We start from the raw sequence: 21,840 nt of genomic DNA, 5'->3' as shown, positions 1-21,840 counted from the left end.
GGCACAGAGGCTTGCCTGATGGGACTGGGAGGGGGGGAGAGGCACTTCCTGTGGCAGGCAGAGTCCCAGTTCCTGATCTCCCCGGTGGTCCAATCAATGGTGGGGGAATGAAGCCGGAGCCAAGGCAGACCGAGGAGGACCTCAGAGGTACAGTTGGGGAGAATGAAGAACTCAATCCTTTCGTGGTGGGGTCCGATAGACATCAGGAGGGGTTCTGTGCGGTAACGCACGGTGCAGTCCAATCTGGCTCCGTTGACCGCGGAAATGTAGAGCGGTTTGACGAGACGGGTCACCGGGATGCTGAATCTATTAACAAAGGACTCCAACATAAAATTCCCGGAGGCACCAGAGTCCAAGCAGGCCACGGCTGAGATGGAGGAGTTGGCTGTAGGGGAAATCCGCACGGGCACCGTGAGACGTGGAGAAGAAGACTTAGAAGCAAAAGATGCCACACCCACGTGAGCTGGGTGCGAGCGTGCGTTTCCCAGGCGTGGAGGACGGATAGGGCAATCCACCAAGAAATGCTCAGTACTGGCACAGTACAGACAGAGATTTTCTTCTCTACGGCGATTCCTCTCTTCCTGGGTCAGGCGAGACCGATCCACTTGCATGGCCTCCTCGGCGGGAGGCCCAGGCGAAGACTGCAAAGGATGCTGTGGGAGAGGTGCCCAGAGATCTAAGTCTTTTTCCTGGCGGAGCTCTTGGTGTCGCTCAGAAAAACGCATGTCAATGCGGGTAGCCAAATGGATGAGTTCTTGGAGGTTGGCAGGAATCTCTCGTGCGGCCAGCACATCCTTGATGCGACTGGATAGGCCTTTTTTAAAGGTCGCGCAGAGAGCCTCATTATTCCAGGATAGTTCAGAAGCAAAAGTACGGAATTGTATGGCGTACTCGCCAACGGAAGAATTACCCTGGACCAGGTTCAGCAAGGCAGTCTCAGCAGAAGAGGCTCGGGCAGGTTCCTCAAAGACACTTCGGACTTCAGCAAAGAAGGACTGGACTGTGGCTGTGGCAGGATCATTGCGGTCCCAGAGCGGTGTGGCCCAAGACAAGGCCTTTCCTGAAAGAAGACTTACTACGAACGCCACCTTAGACCGTTCTGTAGGAAACAAGTCTGACAACATCTCCATATGCAGGGAACACTGAGACAAAAATCCACGGCAGAGTCTGGAGTCCCCATCAAATTTGTCCGGCAGGGACAAGCGGAGGTTAGGAGCGGCCACTCGCTGCGGAGGAGGTGCAGGAGCTGGCGGAGGAGATGGTTGCTGCTGTAGCAGAGGCAGAATTTGCTGTAACATGGCGGTCAACTGCGACAGCTGCTGTCCTTGTTGGGCAATCTGCTGCGATTGCTGAGCGACCACCGTGGGAAGATCAGCGAGACTTGGCAGCGGCACCTCAGCGGGATCCATGGCCGGATCTACTGTCACGATTCGGCTTCCAGGTAGTGGATCCTCTGTGCCAGAGAGGGATTGGCGTGGACCGTGCTAGTGGACCGGTTCTAAGCCACTACTGGTTTTCACCAGAGCCCGCCGCAAAGCGGGATGGTCTTGCTGCGGCGGTAGTGACCAGGTCGTATCCACTAGCAACGGCTCACCTCTCTGGCTGCTGAAGATAGGCGCGGTACAAGGGAGTAGGCAGAAGCAAGGTCAGACGTAGCAGAAGGTCGGGGGCAGGCGGCAAGGTTCGTAGTCAGGATGGGTAGCAGAAGTTCAGGTACACAGGCTTTGGACACACTAAACGCTTTCACTGGCACAAGGCAACAAGATCCGGCAAGGGAGTGCAAGGGAGGAGACTAGATAAAGGCAGGGAGCAGGTGGGAGCCAATTAAGCTAATTGGGCCAGGCACCAATCATTGGTGCACTGGCCCTTTAAGTCTCAGAGAGCTGGCGCGCGCGCGCCCTAGAGAGCGGAGCCGCGCGCGCCAGCACATGACAGCAGGGGACCGGGACGGGTAAGTGACCTGGGATGCGATTCGCGAGCGGGCGCGTCCCGCTGTGCGAATCGCATCCCCAACGGCCAGAACAGTGCAGCGCTCCCGGTCAGCGGGACTGACCGGGGCGCTGCAGGGAGAAAGACGCCGTGAGCGCTCCGGGGAGGAGCGGGGACCCGGAGCGCTAGGCGTAACACATTCATTTTGTTACTTGGGATAATTGTCTATAAATGTTCCCCAACACCTATAGGACTTTATATAATGTCACAACCATATATCACACTCTTTTCCTACCATGTAAACTATAGTGATGACATCGCTGGATCGGTGACTACGTTCTAAAAGAAAACTTTTATTAACAATTGGGAACAAGTTTGGAGATGCAGTATATGATATATGTATAAATGTCAGATATCCTATGTACATGGTTAATATATAGATGTGTTATCTGTGTCATGTATTGCTCTCAATTGTCTTCACTCCTCTGTGAATTCTTAGATGTCTGATAAGATTTGATTTCTGAGCGAAACCTTTCCTACATTCAGAACAGAAAAATGGCTTTTCCCCTGTATGAGTTCTTTGATGTTTAACAAGATCTGATTTCACAGTAAAACATTTCCCACATTCTGAACATGGAAATGGCTTTTCTCCTGTGTGAATTCTTTGATGTTTAAGAAGAACCGATTTCTCAGTAAAAAATTTCCCACATTCTAAACATGAAAATGGCTTTTCTCCTGTGTGAATTCTTTGATGAGTAACAAGATGTGATTTCTGAGTAAACCATTTCCCACATTCAGGACAGAAAAATGGCTTTTCCCCTGTATGAGTTCTTTGATGTTTAACAAGATCTGATTTCACAGTAAAACATTTCCCACATTCTGAACATGAAAATGGCTCCTCCTTATTTTGTTTATCAGACTGAGATGAATCTTTAGGTCGAACATGTATAACAGGAGCTGAGGGTGTATCTGGGATAATGGAATGTTCTTCATATGTATCTTGTGTGATATCATCATCTGCTTTATAATCTGAAGATATAAGATTCTCCTCTGATCTCCTGGTACAGTCATCTGTGAAGAAATAAAATAGATTATATTTTTAAGCAATAATCTTAACCCCTTAATGACCCAGGACATTAAAAATTTTCCTTTTAATAGACATATGGGGAGATATGGGAGACATATGGGGAGTAGAGGAAAAGTGGTGCAGTTGCCCTTGGCAACCAGATTTCTTCATTTATTCTAAAAAGAGAAAAATGAAAGAAGCAATGTTATTGGTTGCTATGGACAACTGCACCACTTTTCCTCCATAACTCTTATTTTTTCATCTATAGACTAATATGAGGGCTTGTCCTTTGTGAACCAATTGTACTTTGTAATGACACCTTTCTTTTGAAGGTTGTAAATAATGCTGCAGATCCGTTACGTGTGACCCTACCCTAAATGTCATAAGTCACATGGTCACAAGGGGGCGTGGCTATGCTGCAGTGGGTGGGTGGGTGGATAGCAGGGTGGATGGGATTTACTGAAGTAATGCTATCCACCCACCCACCCACTGCGGCATAACCACGCCCCCTGGAGACCATGTGACTCATCACATAATGTCTCTGGCCGCTTGGAATGCTGGGAAAGGACAGAGACAACAGTTAAATAAAAAGACTTGCACTACAGCACTTCCGGGTGGGGTCCTGTGCATGAAAATGGGACAAAGTGACACACGGAGGAAATAGAAGCAAATAACACAGGATTATAACTAAACATCATGGGATCAAAGGCTGAAGAAAAGAAATCCTGGAATAGCCCTTTAAAAAAAAGCGCTATGGGATTTATTTTATACTTATATAGTGCAGCATAGGCTATTATTAGAGAACATTGAAGATGTTATTGTGTACGCCTTGTGCTTACCTGTTTTAGCTGATGTGGCAGGCATGGGTTCTCAGCCGTACCTTATTCCTATTTTAGAACAGAAAATATTTTCTGATACATTTCCCATGAATCCTCTGGTTTTGCAGAGAGAGAGGGGGCGGGGTCTCATCACTGCACCTGGTCGTCTAATTAGGTTGTTGGTGCTGGAGTTAAGCCAGGTGAATTGATTAGACTCATATATGGGTTGAGCTCAGTTCACATTATGTGCAGTTTTGATGCATTTTCTTTTTCAAAGTGCATTTTTAAAGAAATATTACCATAAGTAGAAAGTGGTTTGACCTATAATCACAATTGAGGTGTTTTTACTTCTTTTTCTGCCTTTTGGCCGTAATTTTATAAAATCGCTGCAAAAGTTACAAGTAAATAGGAACATTTTTGCTAAGATAAAAAAAAAATGGTCAAAACTGAAAAAATGCAAAACGATATGTGAACACAACTTTAGGGAGGTGTATGACAACTCATACCCTGATCCCACAGACATAGCAGCAGCAGACAGGAGCAGGGAGGGGAGGTGTGTAACTTCTATACATTCTGATCCTATAGTTGCAGCAGTATACAGATAGAGCTGGAAGGGGGAGGGTGTATAACTCCTATATATGCTGATCCCATAGAGATAGCAGCAGCGGTATAAAGATAGAGCTAGAAGGGGAGGGTTCTGGGAGCTAGCAGGAGAGATCTGCTATGTGATGATGTCATCCTGAAGTTCACAGGAATTTAGCTGATCTAGGACTGACCACTACCTCTGACATATTAAGCAATGTCATTTTCTGTGGGTCAGGCTGGTGATTACATGACTCAGTTACAGTAATAAAAACACACGGATGCAGCTGTGCTGGAATGAAACAAATTATGCTGTAGGACTAGTAATGGTGAGTGTGCACGATATGGGGGAAAAAAAAAAAAACTTGGAGTGCTACGCTCCTCCAACCTTCTGGACATCGTCACCCCGAGCACAGCGCCCCTCCCCATTGAGGTGCAGCCTATCTCTATGGTAGAGCCTGTATACGACAGAGAAGTCGGCCCAGTTCTCCATGAACCCAAACCCCTCCTTCCTACACCAGCTTCTGAGCCACTTGTTTACCTCCCTAATCTCCCGCTGCCTCTCTGGTGAGGCTCTTGGTACAGGTAATATTTCAGAGAATATTACCTTGGAGGTCCTCTCCTTCAGCTTACGGCCTGAGTCCCTGAAATCATTTTTAAGGACACTCCACCTACCTCTTACTTTGTCATTGGTGCCAATGTGTACCATGACTGCTGGGGCTTCTCCAGCCCCTCCCAGCAACCGGTCAACCCGATCCGCGATGTGCCGAACTCGAGCGCCAGGAAGACAACACACTATTCGGTGATTTCGGTCTTTGTGACAGATCGCCCTGTCTGTCCCCCTAATAACAGAGTCCCCCACTACCAGTACCTGTCTGGCCTGCCCTGCACTCCTCCTTCCATCTTTACTGGAGCAGACACCCCTTGGTGGTCAGAGGCAGTATCTTGCTGCAGCATCGCTAACTCTGAACATCCCCTCATCTGCCAACCGGGCAAACTTGTTGGGGTGTAAGATCAGGACTAGCCTCCCTGACACTTTTCCTTCTACCCCATTTTCTAACTATAACCCAGCTAACTGCCTGACTGTCCTGCACCTCCATCCCACTATCCTCCCCACCTCTACCCCACAGAGTGCCCGCTCAGTACCCAGCAGACTCCTCTCCATGTTGTCAATACATCTCAGTCTTTCCAGTTGCTCCTCTAGATCCAGGATCTGGGCTTCCAAATGAACAACCCGCACAACAATATGCACCCTCCTACTGCTGTTCAAGGATTGTATACACTGACCAAGATGTACACTGGATAGCATTGTCAAACATGGAGTCAGTGTGGGGGCACAGGAGGGGTATCATATCAGTGTGGGGGTACAGGGGGGTATCATATCAGTGTAAGGCACAGAATAAAAACGCCTTTATTTATATAACGCCCACATATTCTGCAGCGCTGTACACAGTTTATTATCACTCAGGTTGCTCCCTGTCCCCATTGGGGATCACAATATAAATTCCTAATTCACCTATCAGTATGTCTTTGGAGTGTGGGAGGAAACCCACGTAAACAAGAGGAGAACATACAAACTCCTTGTAGATGTTGGTCTTGGTGGCATACTAGCTGTATACTAGGGCTCTGCAGACCATATAAGTGATTACAGATACATCCAGTGACTCTTTTCTATCTGGCCCAGACAGCCATGAAGACTTTTCCTGGTCAAAACTTGTCAGAATCTGCTGACAAAAATGTTGTGTTCCTTTATCCAGCACAATCCCCACCACTTTACATATCTGTATTGCCCCACACAGTAATAGTTCCAAATTTGAGCACCAATATAGTAGTTAGGTCCCTTCTGCGCCCCCACTATTATGCCTCAATAGTGCCACATATAGTACTTAGGCCCCCTCGGTGCCCCCATATAGTAGTAGCCCAATGAAAAAAAAAAAAACCTCTCTAATCGCTCTGCTCCCCGCGGCTCCAACTCTCTGAGCTCCCTATGCAGACAGCGCCATACAGAGATGCTGCCCACACCGGAAGTCATGGTTGCAGAGACAGGACGGAGCCTCCAGTGTAACACATACACAATCGTTAGCCACGCTTGTTGGGGGATCAGGGACATGTGTCCCCTGCAGACCAGGTCACAGTCACACCCCCTTTCCACTGCGATCCTTACGTCCTGCACATAGGTATATTTCATGTCTATATTCCAGCTGTATTCTGCATCCATATTATAAATGTGTTATCTCCCATAACTGAGTCACAGGTTTGGCTGAATGGAGGAACATACAGCAGAAAAGAGACAGGACACAGAGCTTAAAGAATTCCACAAAACATTGTTGTTGCCACTGACTGAGTAGAATCTGTTTCCTGCATTTAGTGGTTACTACTCACCTGGATGGTTACCTGTAGGAATGTCCTCCTTATACTGCTCATCACCGCTCACATCTGTCTCCTCTTCTTCTTCCTTTATGTCTACAGCGTTAATATAGATTGGATCTTTTCCTGTAGGAATGTCCTCCTTATACTGCTCATCACTGCTCACATCTGTATTTTCTTCTTCCTTTATATCTTTAGCATTAATATAGATCAGATCTTTCCTTGTAGCAATGTCCTCCATATACTGATCATCACCGCTCACATCTGTATTTTCTTCTTCCTTTATATCTTTTGCATTAATATAGATCAGATCTTTCCCTGTAGGAATGTCCTCCTTATACTGCTCATCACCGCTCACATCTGTCTCTTCTTCTTTTATGTCTGTAGCATTAATATAGATCAGATCTTTCCCTGTAGGATTGTTCTCCTTATATTGCTCATCACCGCTCCAATCTGTCTTTGGAACATTAATATTGTTCATATCTTCTCCCTGAATGATAAAATGGGGAAGAAATATTGTAAAAGTCATCAGACAGTAAAAGTCACGTTGAATGTTTTATATGAGCAGAAAAGATCATTAATTTTGACACAGACCAAAAATAACAAAAGGAGTTCTGAGCCCCATTAAAGGGGTACTCCGGAGGAAAAAAATGTTTTTTCTTTTTTAAATCAATTGGTGCCAGAAAGCTAAACATATTTGTAAATTACTTCTATTAAAAAAATCTTAATACTTCCAGTACTTATTAGCTGCTGAATACTACAGAGGAAATTCCTTTCTTTTTGGAACACTGATGACATCATGAGCACAGTGCTCTCTGCTGACATCTCTGTCCATTTTAGCAACCGTGCATAGCAGATGTATGCTAAGGGCAGCATGGTGGCTTAGTGGTTAGCATTGCTGCTTTGCAGTGCTGGGGCCTTGGGTTCAAATCCCACTAAGGACAAAATAAAGACTTATTATTATAATAACGTCAGCAGAGAGCAGTGTGTTCGTGATGTCATCAGAGAGCATTCCAAAAAGAAAAGAATTTCCTCTGTAGTATTCAGCAGCTAATAAATACAGGAAGGATTAAGATTTTTTAATAGAAGTAATTTACAAATATGTTTAACTTTCTGGCACCATTTGATTTAAAAAGAAAAAAAAATTGTTTTTCCACCGGAGTACCCCTTTAATACAATGTTCCCCCCATGTTTATAAACAGGATGGATCGGCCAGTGTGATGCATACATAATCAAAAGCCACGCTTATTTGGAGATCAGGGACTTGCGGGCCAGGTCACAGTCACACCCCCTTTCTCCTTACATTCCTGCACATAGGTATATTAAGGTATATATGGGTAAAAATGGGTTACTCAGTCCTCAGCACACGAACCACAAAAAAGGATGTATGATGGCTTATTGGTTCAAATGGAAAAAAATCTAGATTTCCAGACCAAATACTTAAATATAACAATTATTACCACTATAGATCAATAATAATAGCAACAGCCGCAGGGCCCTACGGCTGTGCAAATGATAATACTAAATAATAAATGTAAAAATAACATATAAAAGTACAGTGGTCCCTCAACATACAATGGTAATCTGTTCCAAATGGACCATCGTTTGTTGAAACCATCGTATGTTGAGGGATCCGTGCAATGGCAAGTATACGACAGTGGTCTACAACCTGTGGACCTCCAGATGTTGCAAAACTACAACACTTAGCATGCCCGGACAGCCGTTGGCTGTCCGGGCATGCTGGGAGTTGTAGTTTTGCAACATCTGGAGGTCCGCAGGTTGAAGACCACTGGTATTGGAGGTTATACTCACGCTATACTCGTCACCGCTGCCCTGGATGTCGCCCTCCATCGCTGTCGCCACGTCCCCGGGTGTCCCCGACGCTCCAGCAAGGCCTCTCCTTCCATGGCATCCTTGCTCTCCGTCTCCGCCATCACGTCGCTACGCACGCCGCTCCTATTGGATGACGGGACGGCGTGCGCAGCGACGTGATGACGACGATGGAGAGAGCAGACGATGCAGGAGATCCCGAAGAAGACGCGCCGGAGCCCCGAGGACAGGTAAGAGACATCACCGGAGCTCATGGGGCACAATAAACGGCTATCCGGCGGCAGCTGAAGCCGTTTATGCGATGGCCCTGACATACAAAAGCATCGTATGTTCATGCTGCCGTCAACATGCGATTGTGGAAGAATAGGAAAAAAGCTGCGGTGGCGCTCCCAAGGAAATACCCGAAGTCGTGGGTATAGGGTATATAGTAAATAATTTATTTTTTACAGCATAAAGAAATCATAGAAAATAAAAATAGTAAGCTTATTGCAAGACGCGTTTCGGGAGTCACAGCTCCCTTTCTCAATCGCAGGTGATGGCTGTATACTATAATACTATAATACATGTATATACTATAATACTATAACACATGTATATACTATAATACTATTGTTACGCCGAGCGCTCCGGGTCCCTGCTCCTCCCCGGAGCGCTCGCGGCATTCTCTTCTCTGCAGCGCCCCGGTCAGACCCGCTGACCGGGAGCGCTGCACTGTCACTGCCGGCGGGGATGCGATCCGCGTAGCAGGACGCGCCCGCTCGCGGGTCGCATCCCAATCCACTCACTTGTTCCGTTCCCCGGCTGTCACGTCCCTGCGCGCGCGGCCCCGCTCTCTAGGGCACGCGCACACCAGCTCTCTGAGATTTAAAGGGCCAGTGCACCATTAATTGGTGCCTGGCCCAATCAGTGTCAATCACTTCCCATTCCTATAAAAACCCACTTCCCCTTCCTGTCCTCGCCGGATCTTGTTGCCTTAGTGCCCTGAGAAAGCGTTTAGTGCATTTCCAAGCCTGTGTACCCAGACCTTCTGCTGTTGCCCCTGACTACGACTCTTGCTGCCTGCCCTGACCTTCTGCTATGTCTGACCTTGCTCTTGCCTTGTCCCTGTGTACCGTGCCTGTCTCAGCTGTTAGTTGGGGTTGAGTCGCTATCGGGTGGAACGACCTGGGGGTTACCTGCCGCTGCAAGTCCATCCCGCTTTGCAGCGGGCTCTGGTGAAAACCAGTAACCCCTTAGATTCCGTTCCCCTGGTACGGCCCACGCCATCACCTAACTGACACAGAGGATCCACCTCCAGTGTCCTCGCTGCATATTGCTCCTGACAGTAGATCCGGCCATGGATCCTGCTGAGGTCCCGCTGCCTAGTGTCGCTGACCTAACCACTGTGGTCGCCCAGCAATCACAACAGATCGCGCAACAAGTACAGCAGTTGACTCAATTGACCGTTATGCTGCAACAGCTTCTGCCGCAACTACAGCAATCATCTCCTCCGCCAGCTCCTGCATCTCCTCCGCAGCGAGTGGCTGCTCCCAGCTTCCGCCTGTCTCTACCGGACAAGTTTGATGGGGACTCTAAACAGTGCCGTGGATTCCTGTCCCAGTGTTCCCTACACCTGGAGATGATGTCGGACCAATTCCCTACTGAACGGAATAAGGTGGCTTTCGTGGTCAGTCTCCTGTTTGGAAAGGCCTTGTCATGGGGCCACACCGCTTTGGGACCGCAACGATCCCGCCACCGCTACGCTCCTGTCCTTCTCAGAAGTACGTAGTGTTTTTGAGGAGCCAGCCCGGGCCTCCTCAGCCGAGACTGCTTTGCTGAACCTCGTCCAAGGGAGTTCTTCTGTGGGTGAATACGCCATCCAGTTCCATACCCTCGCCTCTGAGCTATCCTGGAATAATGAGGCCCTCTGCGCGACCTTCAAGAAAGGCTTATCCAGTAACATCAAAGATGTCCTGGCCGCACGAGAAATTCCTGCAAATCTGTCTGAACTAATCCATTTGGCCACCCGCATCGACATGCGTTTCTCAGAAAGACGCCAGGAACTTCGACAGGAAAAGGATCTTGTTCGCACCAGGCAGTTTTTCTCCCCGGCTCCTCTCTTCCAACGTCCTTTGCAATCTGTTCCTGTGCCTTCCGCTGAGGAGGCTATGCAAGTGGATCGGTCTCGCCTGACCCTACAAGAGAGGACTCGCCGCCGTAATGAGAATTTGTGCCTGTACTGTGCAAGTACCGAACACTTCCTAAATGACTGTCCTATCCGCCCTCCGCGTCAGGAGAAACGCAGGCACCTACTTCACAAGGGTGAAACGACTCTTTGTGTGAATTCTGCCTCTCCACGTCTGACTGTACCTGTGCAGATTTCTCCTTCCGCCAATTCCTCCTTCTCAGCAGTGGCCTTCTTGGACTCAGGTTCTGCAGGAAACTTTATCTTTGCCTCTTTCGTTAATAGGTTCAGTATTCCAGTAACGAGTCTCGTCAATCCGCTCTTTATCTCTTCTGTTAACGGAGAGAAATTGGACTGCACTGTGCGCTACCGCACTGAACCCCTGCCCATGAGCATTGGACTTCACCATGAAAAATTGCATTTTTCGTTCTGCCTAACTGCACCTCTGAAGTTTTTCTCGGCCTGCTGTGGTTCCAACGTCATGCTCCTACCCTCGACTGGACCACCGGGGAGATCAAAAGTTGGGGTCCTTCTTGTCACAAGCGATGCCTCACACCTGCTCCCACTTTTCAAACCCCTGAGGCTTCACCTTTACCGGGCCTTCCCAAGGCTTACCAGGACTTTTCAGATGTTTTCTGCAAAAAGCAAGCAGAGATCTTACCTCCTCATAGACCTTATGATTGTCCCAGGAGAACCTAAAGAGAGGTTTTATTCGGAAATCCTCATCCCCTGCTGGAGCGGGGTTCTTCTTTGTTTCTAAAAAGGATAGATCCTTACGTCCATGTATTGACTACCGCGGCTTAAATAAAATTACCATAAAAACCGCTATCCCCTACCTTTGATCTCTGAACCCTTTGACTGTCTACGCGGAGCAAGTATCTTCACCAAACTGGCCTTAAGGGGCGCGTATAATCTTATTCGCATCCGTAAAGGTGATGAGTGGAAGACCGCTTTCAATACCAGAGATGGACATTTTGAATATCTAGTTATGCCCTTTGGGCTCTGCAACGCTCCTGCAGTCTTCCAGGACTTTGTTAATGAGATCTTTCGGGACTTATTGTATACCTGTGTTGTGGTTTACTTGGATGACATCGATTTTTTCCTCTAACTTAGAGGAACACCGTCGTCATGTCCATCAAGTGCTCCAAAGACTCTGTGAAAACCACCTGTATGCTAAATTCGAAAAATGTTTCTTTTAATGCAACAGTCTTCCTTTCCTAGGTTACCTAGTCTCTGGCCAAGGGCTTCAAATGGATCCAGATAAACTGTCGGCTGTTTTGGATTGGCCACGCCGTTCTGAACTCAGCGCTATCCAACGCTTCCAACTATTACCGACAGTTTATTCCCCACTGCTTGTTACGCCGAGCGCTCCGGGTCCCTGCTCCTCCCCGGAGCGCTCACGGCGTCTCTCTCCCTGCAGCGCCCCGGTCAGTCCCGCTGACCGGGAGCGCTGCACTGACATGGCCGTCGGGGATGCGATTCGCACAGCGGGACGCGCCCGCTCGCGAATCGCATCCCAAGTCACTTACCCGTCCCGGTCCCCTGCTGTCATGTGCTGGCGCGCGCGGCTCCGCTCTCTAGGGCGCGCGCGCGCCAGCTCTCTGAGACTTAAAGGGCCAGTGCACCAATGATTGGTGCCTGGCCCAATTAACTTAATTGGCTTCCACCTGCTCCCTGGCTATATCTGCTCACTGCCCCTGCACTCCCTTGCCGGATCTTGTTGCCTTGTGCCAGTGAAAGCGTTTAGTGTTGTCCAAAGCCTGTGTTACCTGAACTCCTGCTATCCATCTTGACTACGAACCTTGCCGCCTGCCCCGACCTTCTGCTACGTCTGACCTTGCCCCTGCCTAGTCCTTCTGTCCCACGCCTTCTCAGCAGTCAGCGAGGTTGAGCCGTTGCTAGTGGATATGACCTGGTTGCTACTGCCGCAGCAAGACCATCCCGCTTTGCGGCGGGCTCTGGTGAACACCAGTAGCCTCTTAGAACCGGTCCACCAGTACGGTCCACGCCAATCCCTCGCTGACACAGAGGATCCACTACCTGTAAGCCGAATCGTGACAGTAGATCCGGCCATGGATCCCGCTGAGGTGCCGCTGCCAAGTCTCGCTGACCTTCCCACGGTGGTCGCTCAGCAATCGCAGCAGATTGCCCAACAAGGACAGCAGCTGTCGCAGTTGACCGCCATGTTACAGCAACTTCTGCCTCTGCTACAGCAGCAACCATCTCCTCCGCCAGCTCCTGCACCTCCTCCGCAGCGAGTGGCCGCTCCTAGCCTCCGCTTGTCCCTGCCGGACAAATTTGATGGGGACTCTAGACTCTGCCGTGGATTTTTGTCTCAATGTTCCCTGCATATGGAGATGTTGTCGGACTTGTTTCCTACAGAATGGTCTAAGGTGGCGTTCGTAGTGAGCCTTCTTTCAGGAAAGGCCTTGTCTTGGGCCACACCGCTCTGGGACCGCAATGATCCTGCCACAGCCACAGTCCAGTCCTTCTTCGCTGAAGTCCGCAGTGTCTTCGAGGAACCAGCCCGAGCTTCTTCTGCCGAGACTGCCCTGCTGAACCTGGTCCAGGGTAATTCTTCAGTGGGCGAGTACGCCATCCAATTTCGTACTCTTGCTTCCGAATTATCATGGAATAACGAGGCTCTCTGCGCGACCTTTAAAAAAGGCCTATCCAGTAGCATCAAGGATGTGCTGGCCGCACGAGAGATTCCTGCCAACCTGCAAGAACTTATCCATTTGGCCACCCGCATTGACATGCGTTTTTCTGAGAGACATCAGGAGCTCCGCCAGGAAAAAGACATAGATCTCTGGGCCCCTCTCCCACAGTATCCGTTGCAATCTACGCCTGGGCCTCCCGCCGAGGAGGCCATGCAAGTGGATCGGTCTCGCCTGACCCAGGAAGAGAGGAATCGCCGTAGGGAAGAAAATCTTTGTCTGTACTGTGCCAGTACCGAGCATTTCTTGGTGGATTGCCCTATTCGTCCTCCACGTCTGGGAAACGCACGCACGCACCCAGCTCACGTGGGTGTGGCGTCTCTTGGTTCTAAGTCTGCTTCTCCACGTCTCACGGTGCCCGTGCGGATTTCTCCTTCAGCCAACTCCTCCCTCTCAGCCGTGGCCTGCTTGGACTCTGGTGCCTCTGGGAATTTCATTTTGGATTCTTTGGTGAATAAATTCTGCATCCCGGTGACCCGTCTCGTCAAGCCGCTCTACATTTCCGCGGTCAACGGAGTTAGATTGGATTGCACCGTGCGTTACCGCACAAAACCCCTCTTAATGTGCATTGGACCCCATCACGAAGTGATTGAGTTCTTCGTCCTTCCCAACTGTACCTCTGAGGTCCTCCTCGGTCTGCCATGGCTCCGGCTTCATTCTCCCACCCTTGACTGGACCACCGGGGAGATCAAGAACTGGGACTCTGCTTGCCATAGGAAGTGCCTCCCCCCCCCTCCCAGTCCCGTCAGGCAAGCCTCAGTGCCTCCTCATGGCCCCCGTCCTGGTGACACACTGCCCCGTGCCAGGCTTCGCCCTCTGCCCTCCCTCCCCATTCCCACTCCTGCTGTACTGCTTGCCTTTGAGGAAACCCTCCATTCACTCCCGGTGTCCTCGTCCCAGGTAAAGCAGTTGTCGGACAAAAAAAGGGGGAGACCTAAGGGGGGGGGGGGTACTGTTACGCCGAGCGCTCCGGGTCCCTGCTCCTCCCCGGAGCGCTCACGGCGTCTCTCTCCCTGCAGCGCCCCGGTCAGTCCCGCTGACCGGGAGCGCTGCACTGACATGGCCGTCGGGGATGCGATTCGCACAGCGGGACGCGCCCGCTCGCGAATCGCATCCCAAGTCACTTACCCGTCCCGGTCCCCTGCTGTCATGTGCTGGCGCGCGCGGCTCCGCTCTCTAGGGCGCGCGCGCGCCAGCTCTCTGAGACTTAAAGGGCCAGTGCACCAATGATTGGTGCCTGGCCCAATTAGCTTAATTGGCTTCCACCTGCTCCCTGGCTATATCTGCTCACTGCCCCTGCACTCCCTTGCCGGATCTTGTTGCCTTGTGCCAGTGAAAGCGTTTAGTGTTGTCCAAAGCCTGTGTTACCTGAACTCCTGCTATCCATCTTGACTACGAACCTTGCCGCCTGCCCCGACCTTCTGCTACGTCTGACCTTGCCTCTGCCTAGTCCTTCTGTCCCACGCCTTCTCAGCAGTCAGTGAGGTTGAGCCGTTGCTAGTGGATACGACCTGGTTGCTACTGCCGCAGCAAGACCATCCCGCTTTGCGGCGGGCTCTGGTGAACACCAGTAGCCTCTTAGAACCGGTCCACCAGTACGGTCCACGCCAATCCCTCGCTGACACAGAGGATCCACTACCTGTAAGCCGAATCGTGACACTGCTCCACCATTGTGGCCCCTATTGTGGCTCTGACCAGGAAGAATGCTAATCCTAAGTCGTGGCCTCCACAAGCGGATGAGGCCTTCAATCGCCTCAAAGCAGCCTTCGCCTCTGCACCAGTTCTGTCCAGACCTGATCTGTTTAAACCATTCTTCCTGGAAGTAGACGCTTCCTCAGTCGGAGCCGGAGCCATACTTCTGAAAAAAAACGCTACCGGACGTAATATTACTTGTGGCTTTTTCTCAAATACTTTCTCTCCGGCAGAAAATAACTACTCTATTGGAGATCGTGAACTTCTGGCCATCAAGTTAGCACTCGAGGAGTGGAGACATCTATTGGAGGGTTCCAAACACCCCATTGTCATTTACACTAACCACAAGAATCTGTCTTACCTCCAGTCCGCTCAGCGTCTGAATCCTTGCCAGGCTAGGTGGTCGTTGTTTTTTGCCCGCTTCAACTTCAAGATACACTTCCGTCCCGCTGACAAGAATGTCAGAGCTGACGCCCTTTCTCGTTCCTCTGATGCCTCCGAGTCTGAAGCCCCTCTGCAGCATATCATTCCGCCTGAGTGCCTGGTCTCCTCGGCTCCAGCCTCACTGGGGTAAACCCCCCCTGGAAAGACTTTCGTTCCCCCACGCCTTCGCCTCAAGATCCTCAAATGGGGGCATTTCTCACCTGGCTGGTCATGCTGGCATTATAAAGTCCATTCAGCTTGTCTCCCGTCTGTATTGGTGGCCTACACTAGAGGGCTCCAAAAAGAGAGGGAGACCAAAGGGGGGGGGGGGTACCGTTACGCCGAGTGCTCCGGGTCCCTGCTCCTCCCCGGAGCGATTGCGGCGTTCTCTTCTTTGCAGCGCTCCGGGAGCGCTGCACTGTCACTGCCGGCGGGGATGCGATCCGCGTAGTGGGACGCGCCCGCTCGCGGGTCGCATCCCAATCCACTCGCCTGTCCAGTTCCACGGCTGTCACGTCCCGGAGCGCGCGGCCCCGCTCTCTTCAAAATCCCAATGGCGCTCCTTCTCTTCTGAGCCTTGTAGTTCGCCCTGAGAGCACTTCGTATGCACATATGGGGTATGTTCTTACTCAGAAGAAATGGGGTTACAAATTTTGGAAAGCTTTTTTTCATATTTTCCCTTGTGAAAATGAAAAATTTAGGGTACCACCAGCATTTTAGTGAAAAAAAAATATTTTTTTCATTTTCCCATCCACCTGTGGGGTGTTAAGGCTCACTATACCCCTTGTTACATTCCGTGAGGGGTGTTGTTTCCAAAATGGGGTCACGTGTGGGTATTTATTTTTTTGCGTTTGTCAGAACCTGCTGTAAAATCAGCCATCCCTGTGCAAATCACCAATTTAGGCCTCAAATGTACATGGTGCGCTCTCACTACTGAGCCTTGTTGTGCGCCCGCAGAGCATTTTACACCCACATGAGGTATTTCCGTACTCACGAGAAATTGCGTTACAAATTTTGGGGGTCTTTTTTTCCTTTTACTGCTTGTGAAAATAAAAAGTAAAGGGCAACACCAGCATGTTAGTGTAAAGTGTTTTTACACTAACAGGCTGGTGTAGACCCCAACTTTTCCTTTTCATAAGGGGGAAAAAAGCCCCCCCAAAATTTGTAGTGCAATTTCTCCCGAGTACGGAGATACCCCATATGTGGCCCTAAACAGGTTTCCTTGACATACAACAGGGCTCTGAAGTAAGAGAGCGCCATTTGTATTTGAGGACTGAATTAGGGATTGCATAGGGGTGGACATAGGGGTATTCTACGCCAGTGATTCCCAAACATGGTGCCTCCAGCTATTGCTAAACTCCCAGCATGCCTGGACAGTCAGTGGCTGTCCAGAAATGCTGGGAGTTGTTGTTTTGCAACAGCTGGAGGCTCCGTTTTGGAAACACTGCCGTACAATAAGTTTTTCATTTTTATTGGGGGGGGGGGGGACAGTGAAAGGGGGGTGTATATGTAGTGTTTTACCCTTTATTTTGTGTTAGTGTAGTGTTTTTAGGGTACATTCGCACTGGCGGGTTACAGTGAGTTCCCTGCTAGGAGTTTGCGCTGCAGCGAAAAATTTGCCGCAGCTCATACTTGAAGCAGGAAACTTACTGTAAACCTGTCTGTGTGAATGTACCCTGTACATTCACATGGGGGGGCAAACCTCCAGCTGTTTCAAAACTACAACTCCCAGCATGTACTGACAGACCATGCATGCTGGGAGTTGTACTTTTGCAACAGCTGGAGGCACACTGGTTGGAAAACCTTCAGTTAGGTTCTGTTATCTAACTCAATATTTTCCAACCAATCTGCCTCCAGCTGTTGCAAAACTACAACTCCCAGCATGTACTGATCACCGAAGGGCATGCTGGGAGATGTAGTTATGCAACAGCTGGAGGGATCACAACTACAACTCCCAGCATGCTGGGATTTGCAGTTTTGCACAATCTGGAGAGCTACAGTATAGAGACCACTGCAAACTATGACCCTCCAGATGTTGCAAAACTACATATCCCAGCATGCCCAGACAGCAAACAGTTGTGTGGGCATGCTAGGAGTTGTAGTTTTGCAAGATCTGGAGGGCTATAGTTCAGAGACTACCATATAGTGGTCTCAAACTGTAGCCCTCCAGCTGTTGCAAAACTACAACTCCCAGCATGCCCAAACAGCTGTCTGGGCATGCTGGGAGTTGTAGTTTTGCAACATCTGGAGTGCTACAGTATAGAAACCACTGTATAGTGGTCTCGGACTGTAGCCCTCCAGATGTTGCTAGGCAACTTACCGGCTTCCGTCGGATCCAGGGAGCCTGCTGCAAGTCATCACCGTCCGCCGATCTCCGACACCGATCGTCGCCCGCAGGGTAAATGGACTCCGGCGCCGGTCCCCTTTGTTTCCCCGTCCTGCCCCGCCTATTGTGGGGGGGCAGAATGGGGAAAACGAAAGTTAACCCCCCCGCCCCCGATCTGCTATTGATGGTCGCGTCTAGACCACCAATAGCAGGGATAGGAGGGGTGGCACCCCTGCCACCTCACTCCTATCCCTTCAGCGGGATCGTGGGTGTCTTGGACAACCGCGATCCCCCTTATATTCCGGGTCACCGCGTCACCATAGACCCGTAATAACCCGGAATCGCACGCAAATCGCAAGTGTGAATTCACTTGCGATTTGCGCCGATCGCCGACATGGGGGGGTCATTTGCACGGGGTGACTGCTGATCGTCCTTGGTCCTTAACAACCAGGATGCTTAGACGTACGCGTACGACCATGGTCCTTAAGGGGTTAAAAGGGTACTCCACTGCACACATCTTATCTTCTAGCGAAAGCATAGCAGATATCGGACTCCCACAATCTCTGGGCCGGCAGCTGCGACATCCGGAACACGAAAGCTTGCAGCTTCCGCGTTTGTGACATCACGCCACGCCCCATCCATCCATGTCTATGGGAGGGGGCGTGGCGAACAGAGCGGAATTTGCTCTGTGCCCAGAATGACAGTGGTGCCGACCCAGAGATCGAGAGGGTCCCAAGATCTTATCACCACGTCTAAACTAAAAAAAATAAACATTTCCTGCAGCTCATTCGGGCTGATTGGGATGACCGCGGTTTCACCGATCACTTTAGAGGACGATGGGAGGATCCTTACCTGCCTCCTCGCCGTCCAATCTCTTCTGCGATGCTCCAGCCTGCTGACCAAAAATACGCAATTCAGGTATTTTAAATTATTTTTATATTTCTGCCCTTGTCTGTGCGGTTTCTTTAACATTATATTTTATTAGTTCAGACACTTACACACGCGGCGATACTACACGTTTTATTTGTGTTTATATTATTTTATTTGAAAAATGGGGAAAGGGGGGGATATCAACTTTTATTAGTGGAGGGGCTTATTCACTTTTATTAACTTTATTTTTTTGTTTAACTTTTTTGTCTGCACATTTTTTATAAGGGAATAATCGACATATTACAAAACGCAAAAATCACAATGTGACTGTGATATATTGTGCAGCCGTAAGATATGTATATGTACACATTATATACTATATACAAATATATACACACACGATATATACTATACACACATATACATACATATATATATACATACATATACACACACATTATATACTATATACACATACATACCTCCACACACACAGCACTACAGGAACCATGAGTGTATAGGACCTGCGATGATGTCACAGTCAGGTGATCAGTCACATGGAGGAGGAGGAGTCACATGATCAGGGGCTGCTGCTCTAGGCTCATCTGCTCAGTGTAGAGATAAATGATGTCAGAGGACGGTGACTGTAGGTGTCTATGTGGATAAGAAGATGTATGGACACCGACAATAACAGGACAAAATACACTAAATGTCTGTATTATAGTATATACATGTATTATAGTATTATAGTATATACATGTATTATAGTATTATAATATATACATGTATTATAGTATTATAGTATATACATGTATTATAGTATTATAGCATATACATGTATTATAGTATTATAGTATATACATGTATTATAGTATTATAGTATATACATGTATTATAGTATTATAGTATATACATGTATTATAGTATTATAGTATATACATGTATTATAGTATTATAGTATATACATGTATTATAGTATTATAGTATATACATGTATTATAGTATTATAGTATATACATGTATTATAGTATTATAGTATATACATGTATTATAGTATTATAGTATATACATGTGTTATAGTATTATAGTATATACATGTATTATAGTGTATATGTCAGAGGACGGTGACTGTAGGTGTCTATGTGGATAAGAAGATGTATGGACACCGACAATAACAGGACAAAATACACTAAATGTCTGTATTATAGTATATACTTGTATTATAGTATTATAGTATATACATGTATTATAGTATTATAGTATATACATGTATTATAGTATTATAGTATATACATGTATTATAGTATTATAGTATATACATGTATTATAGTATTATAGTATATACATGTATTATAGTATTATAGTATATCCATGTATTATAGTATTATAGTATATACATGTATTATAGTATTATAGTATATACATGTATTATAGTATTATAGTATATACAATTATTATAGCATTATAGTATATACATGTATTATAGTATTATAGTGTATACATGTATTATAGTATATACATGTATTATAGTATTATAGTATATACATGTATTATAGTGTTATAGTATATACATGTATTATAGTATTATAGTATATACATGTATTATAGTATTATAGTATATACATGTATTATAGTATTATAGTATATACATGTATTATAGTATTATAGTATATACATGTATTATAGTATTATAGTATATACATGTATTATAGTATTATAGTATATTAATATGTATTATAGTATTATAGCATATACATGTATTATAGTATATACATGTATTATAGTATTATAGTATATACATGTATTATAGTATTATAGTATATACATGTATTATAGTATTATAGTATATACATGTATTATAGTATTATAGTATATACATGTATTATAGTATTATAGTATATACATGTATTATAGTATTATAGTATTATAGTATATACATGTATTATAGTATTATAGTATATACATGTATTATAGTATTATAGTATATACATGTATTATAGTATTATAGTATATACATGTATTATAGTATTATAGTATATACATGTATTATAGTATTATAGTATATACATGTATTATAGCATATACATGTATTATAGTATTATAGTATATACATGTATTATAGTGTTATAGTATATACATGTATTATAGTATTATAGTATATACATGTATTATAGTATTATAGTATATACATGTATTATAGTATTATAGTATATACATGTATTATAGTATTATAGTATATACATGTATTATAGTATTATAGTATATACATGTATTATAGTATTATAGTATATTAATATGTATTATAGTATTATAGTATATACATGTATTATAGTATATACATGTATTATAGTATTATAGTATATACATGTATTATAGTATTATAGTATATACATGTATTATAGTATTATAGTATATACATGTATTATAGTATTATAGTATATACATGTATTATAGTATTATAGTATATACATGTATTATAGTATTATAGTATATACATGTATTATAGTATTATAGTATATACCTGTATTATAGTATTATAGTATATACATGTATTATAGTATTATAGTATATACATGTATTATAGAGTATATGTCAGAGGACGGTGACTGTAGGTGTCTATGTGGATAAGAAGATGTATGGACACCGACAATAACAGGACAAAATACACTAAATGTCTGTATTATAGTATATACTTGTATTATAGTATTATAGTATATACATGTATTATAGTATTATAGTATATACATGTATTATAGTATTATAGTATATACATGTATTATAGTATTATAGTATATACATGTATTATAGTATTATAGTATATACATGTATTATAGTATTATAGTATATACAATTATTATAGCATTATAGTATATACATGTATTATAGTATTATAGTGTATACATGTATTATAGTATATACATGTATTATAGTATTATAGTATATACATGTATTATAGTGTTATAGTATATACATGTATTATAGTATTATAGTATATACATGTATTATAGTATTATAGTATATACATGTATTATAGTATTATAGTATATACATGTATT

General features: G+C 46.1%; 1 protein-coding gene across 3 annotated transcripts; it reads right to left on the bottom strand.

Annotated features, from left to right (window-relative positions):
• Positions 1-2,268: 2,268 nt before the first annotated feature.
• LOC130298301 (gastrula zinc finger protein 5-1-like) lies at positions 2,269-19,379 on the bottom strand. Of its 3 annotated transcripts, none has more exons than XM_056551236.1 (4): positions 19,267-19,379; positions 18,767-18,806; positions 6,778-7,252; positions 2,269-3,000 (listed from the first exon to the last, which is right to left on the bottom strand). In XM_056551236.1, exons 1-4 carry the CDS (start codon positions 19,293-19,295, stop codon positions 2,384-2,386), a joined length of 1,161 nt encoding a protein of 386 aa, XP_056407211.1. In that variant the 5' UTR covers positions 19,296-19,379; the 3' UTR covers positions 2,269-2,383. The 3 variants fall into 3 exon arrangements, with proteins under 3 accessions (XP_056407211.1, XP_056407219.1, XP_056407224.1); XM_056551244.1 differs by having other exon boundaries at positions 6,790-7,252; XM_056551249.1 differs by lacking the exon at positions 18,767-18,806 and having other exon boundaries at positions 19,267-19,375.
• Positions 19,380-21,840: the final 2,461 nt, after the last annotated feature.

Source organism: Hyla sarda, chromosome 1 (assembly GCF_029499605.1).
Source record: "Hyla sarda isolate aHylSar1 chromosome 1, aHylSar1.hap1, whole genome shotgun sequence".
In the NCBI taxonomy this organism is placed as follows: domain Eukaryota; kingdom Metazoa; phylum Chordata; class Amphibia; order Anura; family Hylidae; genus Hyla; species Hyla sarda.
This window is presented reverse-complemented; position numbering and strand designations above follow the sequence as displayed.